The sequence below is a fragment of the Pantherophis guttatus genome, chromosome 1, assembly GCF_059756535.1.
Source record: "Pantherophis guttatus breed Tessera chromosome 1, ASM5975653v1, whole genome shotgun sequence".
NCBI classification, from domain to species: domain Eukaryota; kingdom Metazoa; phylum Chordata; class Lepidosauria; order Squamata; family Colubridae; genus Pantherophis; species Pantherophis guttatus.
The window spans coordinates 158,750,632-158,767,173 of NC_142063.1; the positions used below are offsets into that span (position 1 = coordinate 158,750,632).

The window sequence follows — 16,542 nt, forward strand, 5'->3', positions numbered from 1 at the left end:
CTGGCACTTTCTGACTTCTCTGTTTTCTTGCTCATTGGGCAGAATTATACAAGTATAATAACTCTTCAAAGTGCAGTTTGAATTGAAAGCTGTTTGAATGTTGTGAAGAGAATCTTGGGTCCCTGCTCTCCCAGCACTGTTTCTGAATAGGAATGGGATGTTCAGGGGTAAGTATTTACAGTATTAAGTTTCTCCCTCCTGCTAAAGCTAAGTGAGACTCTTGTATAGGTATCCCTGTTGGAAGGAGAGAGTGAGAAAGAAGTGTATTATGAAATAGGTCAGCCTTTCAGCACACTCTTTCTTGACTGGCTCAGACTGAACTCACCACACCTGAAAAGTTACCACCTGCAGAATGCAAAAGTTCAAAGTACGACAAGAATGTGCAGGTAGTGACAGAGCTGAGAAGAAGCCTTTGCAATAGCTGGAGTTCTTTCATTTCATTTTCCAGGGATGAAAGGGAATGTTTGTTCCCAGATGATATTTAGGCTTGAAACTTTTGGTAAGCAGTTTCAAAACGTTAAAGCTTTGTGCCATGCTTGATGTGAATCAGAAGTACTAAGTTATGTGACATTTGTAGATAGGAAATTGCTCTTTTTTTTTCTTTTTAGCTTGACAATATCTCTGGAGATTTTCTTTATGTCTTATAAGATTTGTCATTTTTGTTCAAAACTGCCAGTGCTAACAGTTTGGGGTTTATTAGACTGTAAAAAGCCTGTAAACTTCATTACAGCTTTGTACAATATGCTAATGTATGTGGTAGTTAAAGTATGGAATTAGAACAAGGATCAGCTCTAAGCCCATTTTCAACCATGGACTCTTAATATAATTTGGGCCGGTCAGTATTTCACAGGGCAGTTGCGACGAGGAAAGAAAGTGGAGAAGGGAATGCTATAAAAGAAAGATGAGATGCAAATTAATAGATATTCCAAAATATGTTTAGTGTTTTAATTTACAATTGACAGTATTGCTGGAAAATTACCACAACAATAGATTTTGATTTTGCCAAACTGATATCTCTTCTAGGCATGCTGGTGAGGAATGGAGGAAGTTTTGAAGATGATTTATCTCTGGGAGCAGAAGGTGGGTGTTGCGTTAAGTGTATGCTTTTTAAAAAATAAATAAATAAAACTACTCTGCTTTTCTAAAACTGGACAGTGTAATTTTTATTCTGATTGAAGCATGTGAGCTTACTAGTTGTTACTTTAAAAATGTAGGAAGAGATCCTTGAAAAAAATGTGTCAGAAATCTTTCAGTAAAATATAATAGTATATCCAAATCTTTTTCAGTTTTCAAAATGAGACAAGTATACTTATGACAAATTTTGTTTCAGTGAGACATTACAATTTCCTTCAAATTTCACCTCTCTGTTTCATACTAACCAAAATATTATGCAGATTGTTCTTGGAGTCGGATATATTGCTGTAAAAATAATTATTTTGTTTTCAGATCAGTTATCTTATTAAAATATGTGGACTTGTTCTTCATCAGCTGGGTGATTTGTTTGTTTTAAATCACAAACCTTCAAGATTCGTGGTATTGAATCATTTATTCACCATGCCTCGTTTGTGTTTCTATGACCTGGTTTTATGTAATAAACAATCATGATATAACTTAGCTAAACATTTTGTCCCCGTTGTCGCCATTTTTATTTCCTGGGCAACATCCCATTATTGCAGATCGGATAGATGCTTCTTATTATAGAAAAATAAAATGTTACTTGGGGAGACTGAGTTGCTCAATATTTCAAGCCTGAACAACAAAAGTCAACCACAAATTGCTATTTCAAAGCCTAACAGCTCCTGACTCCATTCACCAACCTAGTCTCATTCTGACTTCCTTGCCAGCACAGAGAGGAACATGAAAAAGCATTTTCATGGTTGTGAGACAGCAACATTGTTCTTACTTTTCTCTCTAAGACAACTTCCATGGTTGCATGAGGCTTTTAATTTTAATAGCTATTACCCAATAATATAAATACTCTGCAATGCAGTGAGCAAAATAGGATGTGTCTTGTCTTTTGTCCTCCATGACAAGAGTGGACAGAGCCTTGGTAGTACAGTGGTTTAATGCACCCTGTAATTAACACAGCTGCCTGCAATTTCTGCAGGTTCGAATCTTACCAGGCTCAAGGTTGACTCAACCTTCCATCCTTTCTAAGGTAGGTTAAATGAGGACCCAGTTTGTGGGGGCAATAAGCTGACTTTGTATAAATATACAAAAGTATGAAGGCTATTGCTTAACGCATTGTAAGCCGCCCTGAGTCTCCGGAGAAGGGCGGCATATAAATCAAATTTAAAAAATATATATATATCTGCCTAGCAGACCTGCATTAGCAATTGGATCAGGGGTTTGTGTGCTCCAGAACAGTCTTCCATGTGACTGTAAAATTCCCCAGCCATAATATTTGGAACTAGAAAAATAGGATAGGGAATTCTGGGAGTTGGAATCTCAGCATATCAAAGTGAGATTAATTTGGGAAAGGCTTCTTTGGAATATTATGCGTTGAAGAGATTGATTTTAGCCTACCAGCTAATCTGAAGTATTTAAGAATGGTTCTATATTGGGTCTGTCTGGTATTAATTTGAACTTACACCTCACAGTAATGGGATCAGATTCTGGCAAGAAAAATGTTGAGGATGTTGTTAACATTTTCTAGAATCATTAAAAAAAGATACATTTTATGGGATTTATAAACACCAAATCAGAATATATTGGCATTAGATTTCTAGCAACAAACTTGGATTAAGGCTCGTTGTTTGAATTTACTTGATTTCTGTTCATAATTAATCATGTGCAATGCACAGAAAGATTTCAAGAATTAGATGCCAGGATATGGTGAAATGTCTATGACTTGTTCTGGGCCATACCAAATTTTTACCTTTGGGCCTCTTCAACTTCTGGAATACTCAGTATGTGTCTTGGAATCAGATATGTATTAAAACCAGCTTTTCAGATTCTTGGAAAGTGGAATAATTGGTACTACTGGAGACTTTTCTGTTTCACTGTTATTGGCAAACACATTTTTGCGTGCTTGCAGGATTTTTTAATCAAGTTACGTCTGTGATAAATCTAAATGTTTCTAGATATGCCCCTTTCCTTGCATTTCTCCTTGACTTAAAATGTTTTAATTATTCAGCTTTTGTTTATAAACAAATCTTTTTAGTCTCGAAAGGATGCTCCTAGTTTTGATTGCAGAGTCCTGATAAAATTAAGGTCTTTAGAAGAGCATTTGACGGCTGTGGCCGGGAGGACTTTTTATCAGGTTCGCCTGATCTGCCAGTTGCATCCCTTTCTAGATCGGGACTCCTTACGCACAATCACTCATGCCCTCGTCACTTCCTGCCTGGACTACTGTAATGCTCTCTACATGGGGCTCCCCTTGAGGAGCACCTAGAGGCTCCAACTGGTGCAGAGTGCGGCCACGCGGGTGGTTATGGGAGCGACATGGCGTTCACATGTAACACCTCTCCTACACGAGCTGCACTGGCTCCTGGTGATCTTCCGGGTGCGCTTCAAGGTTTTGGTTACCACCTTTAGAGCGCTCCATGACTTAGGACCTAGATATTTACGGGACTGCCTGCTGCCACCAGTAGCCTCTCACTGGCCAGTACGCTTTCATAGAGAGGGGTTCTTCAGGGTGCCGTTGGCCAAACAGTGTCGACTGGCAGCCCCCAGGGGGAGAGTCTTCTCTGTGGGGGCACCTGCTATCTGGAATGAGTTCCCCCCCAGAGATACGGAGGATCCCGGATCTACGCACTTTCCGCCGCGCCCTCAAGACCTTTCTATTTCAACAGGCTGACCTGGCCTAACCTTCCCTTTTAAAATTGTAAATTTTAAATTTGTCTTAACCATTGGGGGTGTTTTTAATTTGTCCTGGGCCAAATTATTTAATGTGGTTTTATATTGTCTTTTAAATTTTGTAATCTATGTGTTTTATTTTTTGGCTGTTCACTGCCCTGAGTCCTTCAGGAGTAGGGCGGTATATAAATTTAATAAAATAAAATAAAAAAAGGTCCTATATTTTAAATATAGGCCAAAAACACCAAGCTATTATTGTGTTAATCATAAAACAGAAATTCTGCAACGCAATTCTCTTATTTTTAACCCAACAGAATGTTGGGAGGACATTAGGTAGAGGGGCTTGGGACTCTCCATCAGCAGAGAAACTCTGACAACTCAACAGAATGGGGCCAGACTTGGTCTGTGGAAAGAAAACAGCAAAAGAAAAGAGAAGTTGACAAATGGGCTGGATCAAGTGGGGAATGTAGAGCGAAGAAAAAAAAAGATCCCATTGAATCCCTTTGGGCAACAGCCTAGAAAGATGCTATGACTGTTCCATTGTAATGCTCTCCTCCTCTCCCCCCCCCACCCCCCCATGACGTAATCCAGAACTGAGTGTATCCATTCTGCCCTGGGCTTCCCATTGCATATATAAGCATAAACATTGGGAGATGCAACTTAATCAAGAGCAACCACGCACTTAGAGAGATATGCTTTCATTCTACAGAGAGAAATACAGATGAGTCCTATGGACACTGGCGGTAAAGGAATGAAGCGAATTCTCTTGTGCTCTCTTTGCCTCATGCCAAATAAATATTTATGCAAGGGACTTGCTAGAAATTCTAATGGTGGATCATTTTCTCAGGCTCAGAATGAAAGAGGGTCACCTATTGCTCACATATTTATCCTAGTCTCATTTTATAGCTAGTTCATCCAGTGCACTAGGTGCCAATGCCATGTATGTGAGTGTGGCGTGGGATTTTGTGTAAACCCATCCTTTGTGATTAGTAAACCACGATCTGTGACTTAACATATTGCATGAATCCAACCAATTGAGATTTCTCCAACAGTTCATTCTAAAAACAGCTTGCCAGTACATGCCTTCAAAATACTATTTATAAAATAAGAGTGATTGAATTGCTTGTTATTTCTGTTAATGATTACCAAGCATTTTTGTTTCTATAATTCGTAATGTACAGATTTATATTCATTCTCTCTTTCCTCTTCCCTCTCCTTTTTCAGCTAATCAACTGCATCAAAGCATTGAACAAATGGAAATCTGGTAAAAATTCATACTTTTTTGCTTTGGAGTAATGTCTGACATGAAGTTGATCTTTCTATATGAGCATAATTCACTTTAATAGTTTGTCATCAAGACTATAAGCTGATGAGACACAGATGTGAGGAGTTGTTTTTTCTTTCTTTTTGATCAGCTACATTGTTAGCCTTGGATTTTCTTTCATTCTGAGTGAGATGGTCCACTTCTTACCCCCATAACAACAATGCGGATCCTAAACTGATAAATGGAACTTCTGCCACCTATTGTGACACCTTTGTAAAACTTCTCTCCAGGATCTGAGTGAATGGTGATGGAGTCTAGTAACTGCATCACCATTGCATTACTGTAGTTACTGAAGGTCCTTGGAGTTCCAACCATTGAGAAAAGCCAAGAGTGCAGCATTTTGTGTTTCCATATTATGCAGAAATATGAAAAGCCCATTTGATTTAGATAAAGCACATTTACCTGTCATTCTGATTATAACTCAGTACATAATTTACTTATCAACCAAAGATGAGTAACTTACAGTCTTTGAAACCTTTGCACGTGACCCTCAAATTCCCTCAAATTGTGCTTCTAAATGCAGCGTTCCACGTTTTGAAAAGAAGCTGTAGTGTTAGTTTAAAATCAGATCGATGGAGTTATGGGCTGGGGGACTATTTTCCTCCCCTGAACTTCCAGAAATGGAAAATCCTGGCTCTGCTTACATGTCTGAAACCCACCATACCCTGCATTGTTTTTCTTGCCTTCTGTAATGCTGTTCTTCATCGAGCCAATAACTTGTAACTGATCTGCTGCACAGACATTTCCCATTGTTATGCTTTAGCAAGCAGCAGTCCAAAACATCTGTAAGGAAAAGGTTCTACTCTTCAGCTGAGGAAATAAGGGACACTGCTAAATAGCCATTCCTTTTGTGCTTGTATATTTAATTTCTTTCAAACAAAAATTCTGTGCTGAGCTAAAAAAAAAAGCAGAAGTTCCATGCAGTTCTCTGGATGTGGTAAATAGAACTAGGTGGGGTGCTTTTAGCAAAAGAAACAGTTGTGGGGTTTGGAAGGCGTCATGAGGCTCACAATGAAAAGCTGCTGTTGTGCATTGCATCCGAAGTGAATTTAAGAAAAACCGGAGCAGTAGAATGTTGGATATTTGGGATGTTCCTAAAGGAAGAGGCAAGCTCTCCACCCTTGTAATTATGAATTCCCTTTGTGTTGTCAGCAACAGTATATTGGCAAAGGACAAGAGGCTTCAGTTTCATCAGAGGGGGAGAAGTATGAATTCCACTGGCTCAGGAAAAAGCAGTGCAACTGTTTCTAGGTAAGCAAAGGATTATTAGGGGGGGAGTAAAGAACCAGTGGGATTTTTTTTTTATTCCACCTCTTCACGTTTTATACGTTTTTATCACAGTTCCATGGGTCTGCAGTTTAGTGATATCTCTTTTTGAAATAAATTAAATATGGTCACCTTTAGAATTTCATGACCTTTTGGCATACTGCGCATTATGGCAGTATGTATGTTCCTATGTCTCCTGTGTATATGTTTTGCATTTAAATTTAATAATCCTTAATTGTTTCCTTGCAGATGTTTCATTAGCTAAACTAGGTAACATCATCAGTGCTAGTCCTAGCACTAGTACTGATGATGTTACCTAGTTGGTTAATGAAACGTCTGCAAGAAAACAACCACTCAGAGAGGCCCAAGGTAAAGGTAAAGGTTCCCCTTGCACATATGTGCTAGTCGTCTCCGACTCTAGGGGGCAGTGCTCATCTTCGTTTCTAAGCCAAAGAGCCAGCACTGTCCAAAGACGTCTCTGTGGTCATGTGGCCAGCATGACTAAACTCCAAAGGCGCACAGAATGCTATTACCTTCCCACCAAAGGTGGTCCCTATTTTGCTATTTGCATTTTTTACTTTCTTTCGAACTGCTATGTTGGCAGAAGCTGGGACAAGTAACAGGAGCTCACCCCATTATGCGGCACTAGGGATTTGAACTGCTGAACTGCTGGCCTATTGATCGACAAGCTCAGCGTCTTAGCCCCTGAGCCACCGCATCCCCCAGAGAGGCCCAAGGAGTCCTCAAATTGAAAACATTTTGAAAATGGCAATGAAAACCACTCCTCTATTACCAAAATAACTCTGCACTGATGAGTTCATCAGATGAGCTCAGTTTATCTTCTGTAAGGGAGAGAGAAAGTCTGTGTGGTTCATTCTGCATTTCTCTGGCTGCCCATGCTTTGGAAGGCAAAAATTTTGAGCGGATTGCCTACTATTTCTATAAAGTCTCCAGGCACAATTTGGGAGCAAATCAAGTGGAGTATAAAGTACCCTGTTTCCTCCAAAATAAGACATCCCCTGATTATAAGTCCAATCAGGCTTTTGAGCGCATGGCAATAAGGCCAAGTGCTTATTTCAGGGTTCAAAAAAATATAAGACAGGGTCTTATTTTCGGGAAAACACAGTACATTATATTGCACACCATTTCTCATATTGTTATTACAACAATGCTGGATTAAGGTCAGTGTGTGCAGGAGGCTAGGAGTCTAATCTCCACTCCCCATATCCTTTAAAAGAGAGAAGCTTCTTATTGAGCCTGTGCAGGCTCTTTTTATAAAATAAACCAGCAAGAGCTCAAGTCAGTCAGCGTTAAGTATTTTAAAAAGAGAGGTGACTAGGGAGATTGGTAGAGTATCACCTCCAATTTACAGGTGATAGACCTTGTCTAGATCAGGCCATCATTACCCTTGTATTTAAGAAATAAAGAACTGGAAAGGGCAAGGTGCCACACATTCTGCAAAACAATTTGGTTGATTGGTTGGTTAGAATCCAAACCTTATAGGATGCAGTTGAGTTTGCTGTCCAACTACAGAACATGTCTTACTGTTTTCTAACAATGCAGTTACGATAGCGAAGACTGGATGAACAGGTAAAGTCTTCTCAGAGCTATATAGTTGAACTACGGGGTTTATGAGTAGGGCTTCACTTTCAAGGAAGTTTGAACAAGATTGGGGTTGCTGACAATCTGTCCTTGTATATAATTATTGATTGAAACCATACAAATTTAAACATTCTTCTAGGCAAATTCTGCTGCTCATTAATATCCAAAGTAAATAAACAGTGTAGCTCAGGAGTATCCAATCTTGGCAGCTTGGCTTACAGGCTTCATCTCCCAGAATTCCCCAGCCAACTCAGTGAAGCTTATTCTAGATGTGCTGAGAAGTCTTGTTAAGGTTAATATAATTACGGGAGAGTGCACAACAAATATTTCAATGTTTATAAATATATTTTAAGTAAGATCACAGAATCATAATGTCATCTCCTTTAAAAGCTAAAAATTGCAGTCTCAATCTTTTAATCCAGGTATTCAGTGTAACAGTCTTACAGATTTCACCTCTCTACTTAACCAGACAAGCAGACTATATAGTGCAATTCTTGTGTTATTGTTTTAATTTAGTGTGTCTGAACTACTGGAACTCTATGAGGAAGATCCTGAAGAGGTTCTCTATAATCTTGGATTTGGACGTGATGAACCAGATATTGCTTCTAAAATTCCATCAAGGTTTTTTAATTCGTCATCTTTTGCAAGGGGAATAGATATCAAAGTGTTTCTGAGTGCACAACTGCAACGGATGGAAGTGGAAAACCCGAATTTTGCTTTGACAAGTATGTTTTTCTTACTGGGCAATATACACATTCAGTAAACAGAAATGCATAAAAAATTGATAGGTTCCTAAATAATTTCAAAAGTTGGCCAGGGAAAAAACCAGTGGTGAAATCTAAATTTCTTTCCTACTGGTTCTGTGGGCGTGGCTTGGTGGGCATGGCTTGGTGAGGGGTCATGTGATGGGCTATGTAACCATGTGACTGGGGGATCAAAAGATAGAAACCTACTAACAATGTCCTGCTGGATCAGGGTTGGACTAGATAACCTCCAAATCCCTTCCAGCCCTGGATTATCTTCTGAAGCTGCGTCTAGTGCAGGTTTATAGTCCTTCCTTTCTCTCCTTTTTTCCTTCCTTCCCTCCCTCCCTCCCTCTTTCTTTTTTTACTACCTATTTGCCCGAGTTGGTAGTAAAAAAATGCCTAAAAAGTAAAAAAAAAAAAAAAAAAAAATTCCAACAATCAGCTGAGCAACCTGCGATCATCGGAATTTAAGAATCGGTAGTTAAAAATGCTTTAAAAAGTAAAAAAAAAATATGTTCTGACGATTGCGGGTTGCTCAGCTGTTCGTCGGAACTTTTTAAAAACATTTTTTACTACTGGTTCGGTGAACCAGTAGCATTTTTTACTACCGGTTCGGGCAAACCAGACCAAAACGGTAGCATTTCACCCCTGGAAAAAACCGATATTACTTGATTAATCTCCTTGTTTTTCAGACCGGTAAACTAGAAATAAATAGATCTAATGCAAAACCCTTCTAATTTTAAGCCATCTGAACCTAGTCACTTGGGGAAGAATGTTGTCAAGGCAGCTAACTATCCCTCTATAATTTACCCTTTCATTCTGCAATGTGAAAAGTCAACCTCTCAAATGATAGTGAGTATGTAGATAACAGTAGCAAAACATTAGGTGCAATTGGCCAGCCTTTTCCAGCCTGGGTTCCTTGGAAAAGTTTAACCCCGAAATCTTAGCTTCTCTGTCTTATGCTAACTAGAGATGATGCAATCAATTCTAAACTTTGGTACTATCCTACTCAAAATTGTCCGTGGACAGCAGAGTGAAGTAGGAATAATATATAGCCTATGGAACTGGAATGTGAGAAAAGGTTCAGAGAAGGAGGAGTGGAGCTCATTTTAAAGACAGTTCAGTAAGGAATAGGTGCTTTTATTTGATGGAGAAGTGGTGGAAGGAATCTCATGTTTTTCCCCTCTTCTCCCTCTGAACAGTTTCCCAATAATATAACTTGGTGTGCATTACTTTCTTGGGTTTATATGCCACGGAGTTGATACAGAGTGGCTTACATCCCTACTGAACATTAAAACAATAAAAATGAAACAATATATTTATCCTTTGAGTGATTCAGAAGGCAGATGTGTTCTTAAGACTGATCCCATGACAAAACAATTCAAGGCCATCTACTTTTCCTCAGGGAATACTACAAGTAACATTTTGGTAAAGAATTAGTGCATGGAACCCTAGTTAATTCCTTCAGATTTCAGAAGCCAAGGATAGTTGAAAGTCAGAAGTCGGGCTTGGCTTTGGTGCTGATATTCTGGTGTTTCTGTTTTTAACTTTGCAAGTTTCAAGTTCATTTGTTGTTTCAATAATGCATTTTTACAGTGCTGCCCTTTGTTCTTTTTGTCATTTGGTTTTGTCTTTTTGCCAGGTCGCTTTCGTCAAATTGAAGTGCTTACTACTGTGGCCAATGCATTCTCTTCTTTGTACTCTCAAGTTTCTGGCACTCCCTTGCAGAAAATTGGGAGCATGAATTCAGTATCTTCCTGTAAAGAGGCATCCAGCCCACCACCTCTGACACGAAGTAACACAGCAAATCGTTTGATGAAGACCCTGTCTAAACTCAATCTCTACGGGAACCCTCAAGCAGGAGAAAGCGGCAGTAGTACAGCCACTGAGAAGGGCAAATCTGAAAATGGGAGTGAAGAACCAGAAGTGAAAAACGAAGCTAAAACTCCAAAGCACTTCAAAGCATCTTTGTTGGCAACAGTAAAAGAAGAAGCACCTTGCAACCAGTCCAACCTGTTAGGAGCTCTGGATTCTTCAGAACTTTGTCCTGGCACTAGCGTTCGACAGGAAACTCAAGGTTATTCTATTTCTTACGAAGATCAGCAAAATAATAACTCTTTTGGACATACAGGTGGATTTCATGAAAAGATTGCTGCTATGAACTCTTCTAATCTCATGGGTGATACTCTGGAATCAACCAGTTCTGAACATAAAGATACCGGGGCAATTCATATGCCTGCAACCTCAGTGGCTGATAAAGAGGCCTCTGTTCCGCTAATCATTCCATCGATTGCCAGCCTCATGCTGCAGCAGAAGGACTCCTTTGAGATGGAGGAGGTATGTGGAAAGAGATAAGGATTATTTGTTGCTTTGATGTTGTAGTTCCTCAAGTGCTAATTCCCCTTCATATTCTGCACAAGCTTTCTCTAGTCTGATATCTGGTAGCTGTTGGTAGAACTGTGTAGAGGACTTTGGAGAGTTATTGTCCCTCTAGATTGCACAAATATTGGATACAGAGTTTTGATAAGCTGCTAAGGTAGTTCTTTGGTATACAGTGTAGAAGAAGATCTTAAACTACAATTTTAAACCAGATCTTTCATGGCTTCATACACAACCCTGATCGATCTTTAGTGAGTGTTTCAGCTACAGGTACGGCCATAAAAAGGGGCTGGGGTTACTAATGTGAAAGAAGACTCTTTTGAGGTACTCCTATTTAAATTGTGCCTAAAAGCCAGCCAGAGATACAGCATATTTGTTATTGTTAGTTAGAGATGGGCAGCTTGTGGCATCTTAGTTTTATTTGTTTATGCTCTTTGGAGCTCCCCATGATCACAAAAACTGACATCATGATTTGTGTCCATTTTAGGTGGGAATTACATAAGAATCATATTTTAAATTCTAAAACAGGCCTATGCAATTTAATGAGAAGCTCCTATTCCAGTGTGGGTAATACTGAATTAGGTAGACAAGTGGATGAATTTAAAGCCTTATCCTTTTAGGTCAGGAACAAGCAACTTGTGCTCTCCAAATAATCTGGACTGCAATTTGTACCATTCCTTTCTGTTATTTATGCCAGCTGTAACAACTGGAAGTTGGTCATAACATTCTGGAGGATTCCAAGTTATATATCATTTGAGGTGTATTTCAACTTATTGGATGTCATTCCTAAAGCTGCTAATGATGGGATACCATTTGTATTTCTGTCCTGACTTGCTAATAACCTTACCCATGTGACAAGTCTGAGCAATTCTAATTTTGATTAAGGCATTAAAATGTCTTTGTTTGCCTCTCAGTTGTGCAACTTTTTATTTGTTACGCAACCCTAGATCAGGGGTCCCCAATCCCTGATCTGTGGACCAGCACCTGGCCGCAGCATGCCAGAAAACGAGTCGTGCAAACAAGCGAAGCCCCATCCGCTGCCTATAGGCAGCGTGGGAAGCCACGCCCTACTCTGGTCCATGGAAAAACCTTTCTCCATGGAACCGGTCCCTGGTGCTGAAAAGGTTGGGGGCTACTGCCCTAGATCTCTTCTTGAACTGCAAAATATTTGCTCCCTATGATGTTCCCCTATCACACTAACATAAGAGGGTTTATTTGTTTTTGACAAATAAATTTAGCAATTTAGAAATACGCCTGAAATAAAGTGACTTAAGTTATGCTTATAATTTTACAGTTAGTTCACAGACGTGCAGAATCTAAGTATTAATGGCAAAAATGAGGACAGTTTCACTTAATTTCTTTTTTTCTTTTTTTCTAATTGTCTTGTGCATAGAAAAACACTATGAGACAGAGCGGGGAGTGCCCTAAAGGTCTGCTTTTCTTCTTTCCAAGTTTGCCTTTGGAATGTTTTCTTTGCACGTATCATGGCAGAGATATCCAGGGCACAGTTTTCCAAGCTGTCCCAGAGCCCTTGTGGCTGGGGCTTCTGTCGGAAGTCTGCTGCTGTCAAGATAGCCAGCGTGGGAGAGTGAGTCAAGGCACAGCTTTCCCAGGAGTTTTGGCCTCTGCCTTCTCAGCCAATCGGATGCATTTGTGCTGGCATCCTTATTGATATTGGCGAAGGAGATGTGGAAGGGTGGAGGGAACAGGGCAAAGGTTGCAAATAGAAATGCAGGCAGGGTTCTGACCCTGCGACCCGCAATAGAGGCGGGGGAAGGAAAGGGATCAGCCCTCTTATCCCACCCACCCCAACCGCCTAATCCCCCAGTGGGAAAGGGAGGACAAGAAACTCCAGCACAGCCCTAGGAGCAAATGAAGTCACGGAGCCGCCTTAGCAAACTGAGACCTAGCAAATGGCTTGTAAGATGGATGTTTATATGCATTGATAACAGTTATTTTGCCTTGCAGAGACATCTACAGTATGTGTTTTTGCCTTTGGGTTTGTTTTGTTTAAGGAGTATTAAAGAAGCTGCTGTTGATGTTTCAGTTGTGTGTTGTGTGTAGTTTTAGAGATTGCAGGGCAGGTATAGTTGAGGTAGCAACTTGCTAATGAGTACATATCCTGGCTTCCCCACATTTTAGAGTTGGTCTATCTTCCAATTGTCATATCTTTACAGAAATATGCTTTAAAAGGAGACATTTGCTACGGAGGCTACATTAAGTGAGGGTATATTCTGTGTACAGAATATATAATAATAGAATAAATAAATATTTTGTTCTATGTCTTTGCTGTTTTTTAACTCTGCTATGCAACCCGTCTGATTTTTGTTCTGATCTTGCTCTGATTTTTACCAATGGTATCTTTATTCCAGCATCTTGTCTTTTTTCTTTTCTACGGAAGAACTGATTCAAATGCATAGAGGCCATTTCTGGTTCTATATAGATTTTAGGTATCCCTAACTTCAGTTCCAAATCAGATGGGAAGAGAAAAGTTAAATGGCATAATCTGAATTTGCTTCTGAACTTTTCAGCAAAATGGCAGTTCTGGTGATCTGGCGTGCAGGAAGCTGGGTGTTTCTTTGTGGAGAAATGCTGATTAAAAAGGAACAATGGGAGACCCTTGAAGACTCATTTATGAAGCAGTTTAAGGGCATGCAGGCTTAGCTTTGTGGGATCTAATTTTGGTTTATCCCTTAACCCTGAAATTCAAGCACAAAGAAGTCGCTTCAGATTAGAAAATAAACTTTACTGTTAAAAGATTTACTATGTCTCTGACTCAGTGTCTCAGGTCAGAAGCTTATTTTCTGTACTCAAAATGAGATCACAGTTGAGTTGCATAAAACCGTGCCCAAAAATTTCTTTCATCTCCACAGTCTAATTAGAAAACAAAAACGTTTAGCAATCAAATGGAAATCAACCAAAAACCTACCAGTAGATCCTTCAATTCTGTTGTCCAGGAACAGCCAAGAAGTAGTATAGATAGTCCTCAACTTACGACCACAATTGAGTCCAAAAGTTATGTTGCTAAGGGAGAAATTTGTTAAGTGAGTTTTGCCTCGTTTTATGACATTACTTGCTACATTTGACAAGTGAATCACTGCAGTTGTTGAATTAACAACATGGTTGTTAAGTGAATCTGGTTTCCTCATTGGCTTTGTTGGTCAGAAGGTTGCCAAAGGTGATGACATGACCCTGGGGCATTGCAACCGTCATAAATGTGAGTCAGTTGTCAACATCTGAAAGTAAATCATGTGACCATGGGGATGCTGCAATGATCCTAAGTTTGAAAAATGTTCATAAGTCACTTTTTTCAATACTGTTGTAACTTTGAATGGTCACTAAGTGAACTGTTGTAAGTGGAGGACTACCTGTATGCCATAAGAGAGCTGTTAGTGCACACATAAAAAAAAACAGAAAACTTGATGTAGGTCCAAAATCTCCTCTCCAGAGATTGGCTGTTACTGCACCTTTCGTTTTAATAGCCTTGCTTAACTTTCAGCAGAGCCATTAAATAAATACTGCCTTATTGCCAATGTCTCTCCTGGTAGCAAGGAATTCTACTTACCTCTGTTCCACGTGATCAGATTTGCCAGTCGTTCCTCAAGCAAAACTTGAGTAAAATTATATATTCTCAAAAGTGATTGGTTTAGTATACCTCTTCATCAGTTTCTCTTCCAAAAAGTGGCTTGCACAGACACAAATGGGTAACTGTTACGCTTTTAAGAAAATACGGTGCCCGCACTCTCAAGTAAGAATGCTTAATTTTGGGGATATGAAGATTATTGACTTGGGCTGCGCAAAATCATTTGGAGGATTGCAAATAAACGTAATTTGTGGAAGCATCTGTTGAATCATAATACCAAGTCAAAAATTTATTTGCAGTCCAAGATGTCATGATCAAGGTTCTGTCTTTTATGTATGAGTGCTTGATCCACAACGCATATACAAAATGAGTAGAGTTTGGGTTGTAATATTGTAAAGCACTTTTCATAATTTAACCCCTTGCTTCTTCCTCTCCAAGCACTGCACATGGTAGTGTTTGCATGCTTATGCAATATCGGACAGTGGGGAAACTTTCACAACAGAAGTGCAGAGTTTTGAAGATATGGCAGGCCTTCGTATTGTTGAGCAAGTTCAAATTATTTTGACCAGCCCTTTTACTGACCTATCTGTCAGAATGGCTTTACACATACCGTGTTTCCCCGAAAATAAGACCCTGTCTTATATTTTTTTTGAACCCTGAAATAAGTGCTTGGCCTTATTGCCATGCATTCAAAAGCCCAATTGGGCTTATTATCAGGGCATGGCTTACTTTGGGGGAAACAGGGTAGGATTTTATTTATATTCAGGGTTAAACTACCGTATTTTTTGGAGTATAAGACGCACTGGAGTATAAGATGCACCTTAGTTTTTGGGGAGGAAAATAAGAAAAAAAGCTGATTGGCGGGTGGATAGTCTCCCGGAATACCCCCAATCAGCTGTTCCCAGAGGTGAATTTTAGCAACAGGTTGGTTGGTTGTGAGCTCTGTACCTCGCTTTTTTTTCTGCCTCTGAAAGCCTCCAAAACAGACCTTCAGAAAAAAAGCCTCTGAAACTTCATTTCAGACACTTTTTTTTTTTGAAGCTTTGTTTGGAGGCTTTTTTTCTGAAGCTCTGTTTGGAGGCTTTTTTTCTCAAGCTTCATTTCTGAGGCTTTTTTCAGCCCCTGAAACCTCCATTTGAGAAGCTGGGCAGGGCTACATTCAGAATATAAGATGCATCCAGATTTTCAGCCTCTTTTTTGGGGGGGGGGGGGAAGGTGCGTAAAAGTATGGTAGATATCGCCTCTTCAAAATATTCCTGTATCTGTTCAGATGTGGTAATTGGCTGTTGTCCATATGGCTGATCCAGGTTGAGCAGAAATAGACCCTCTCCACCCCCACCCACCCCCCCAAACAAATCTATCTAGGATTCTAGGACATTTAAAGGCCCTCAGATTTGTGTGTTTGTGGAAGAGAGATACAGAGGGACTGGAAACTAACACTTAGGTCATGGCTATACCCGCCTTTCTGGGAAGTATATTATTATCTGTTATTATAATCTATGTTCAATCTATTTTAGGTTAGGGTTAGGAGTTGGAGCTTCTGTTCTGAAGATATTATTGCAAATTGCACAGTGAAATATCCCTATTTTGTTTCCTTGAATCAAGCTCAAGGTATTTTCATTTCAGTAGTATTTATTTTGTTCGTTTTAAATAGTGATAACAAGAACACAATGCTTTAGTTTGGTATTTTGAAAATAGGCCTGTTTCCTAAAAGGAAGTCCTTTGATTTTGGATTTTCTATTTTAATAAAGCAGTATTGTCTGAATGTATTATATGAAAAAGATTAACTAGGCGATTTTATCACCAAAAACAATTTAGAGCTAAGGAAGTGTCTGAAAATGGAG

General features: G+C 39.4%; 1 protein-coding gene across 5 annotated transcripts in view; it reads left to right on the forward strand.

Annotated features, from left to right (window-relative positions):
- ITPRID2 (ITPR interacting domain containing 2) overlaps window positions 1-16,542 on the forward strand; it is a 66,298-nt gene that overhangs the window by 18,983 nt on the left and 30,773 nt on the right. For all 5 annotated transcript variants that reach the window (XM_034428860.3, XM_060688049.2, XM_060688048.2 and 2 more), the window contains 5 exons: window positions 1,024-1,080; window positions 5,023-5,062; window positions 6,275-6,373; window positions 8,507-8,715; window positions 10,379-11,073. In XM_034428860.3, coding sequence (XP_034284751.2) covers window positions 1,024-1,080; window positions 5,023-5,062; window positions 6,275-6,373; window positions 8,507-8,715; window positions 10,379-11,073 — 1,100 coding nt within the window. The remainder of the gene's footprint in view (window positions 1-1,023; window positions 1,081-5,022; window positions 5,063-6,274; window positions 6,374-8,506; window positions 8,716-10,378; window positions 11,074-16,542) is intronic.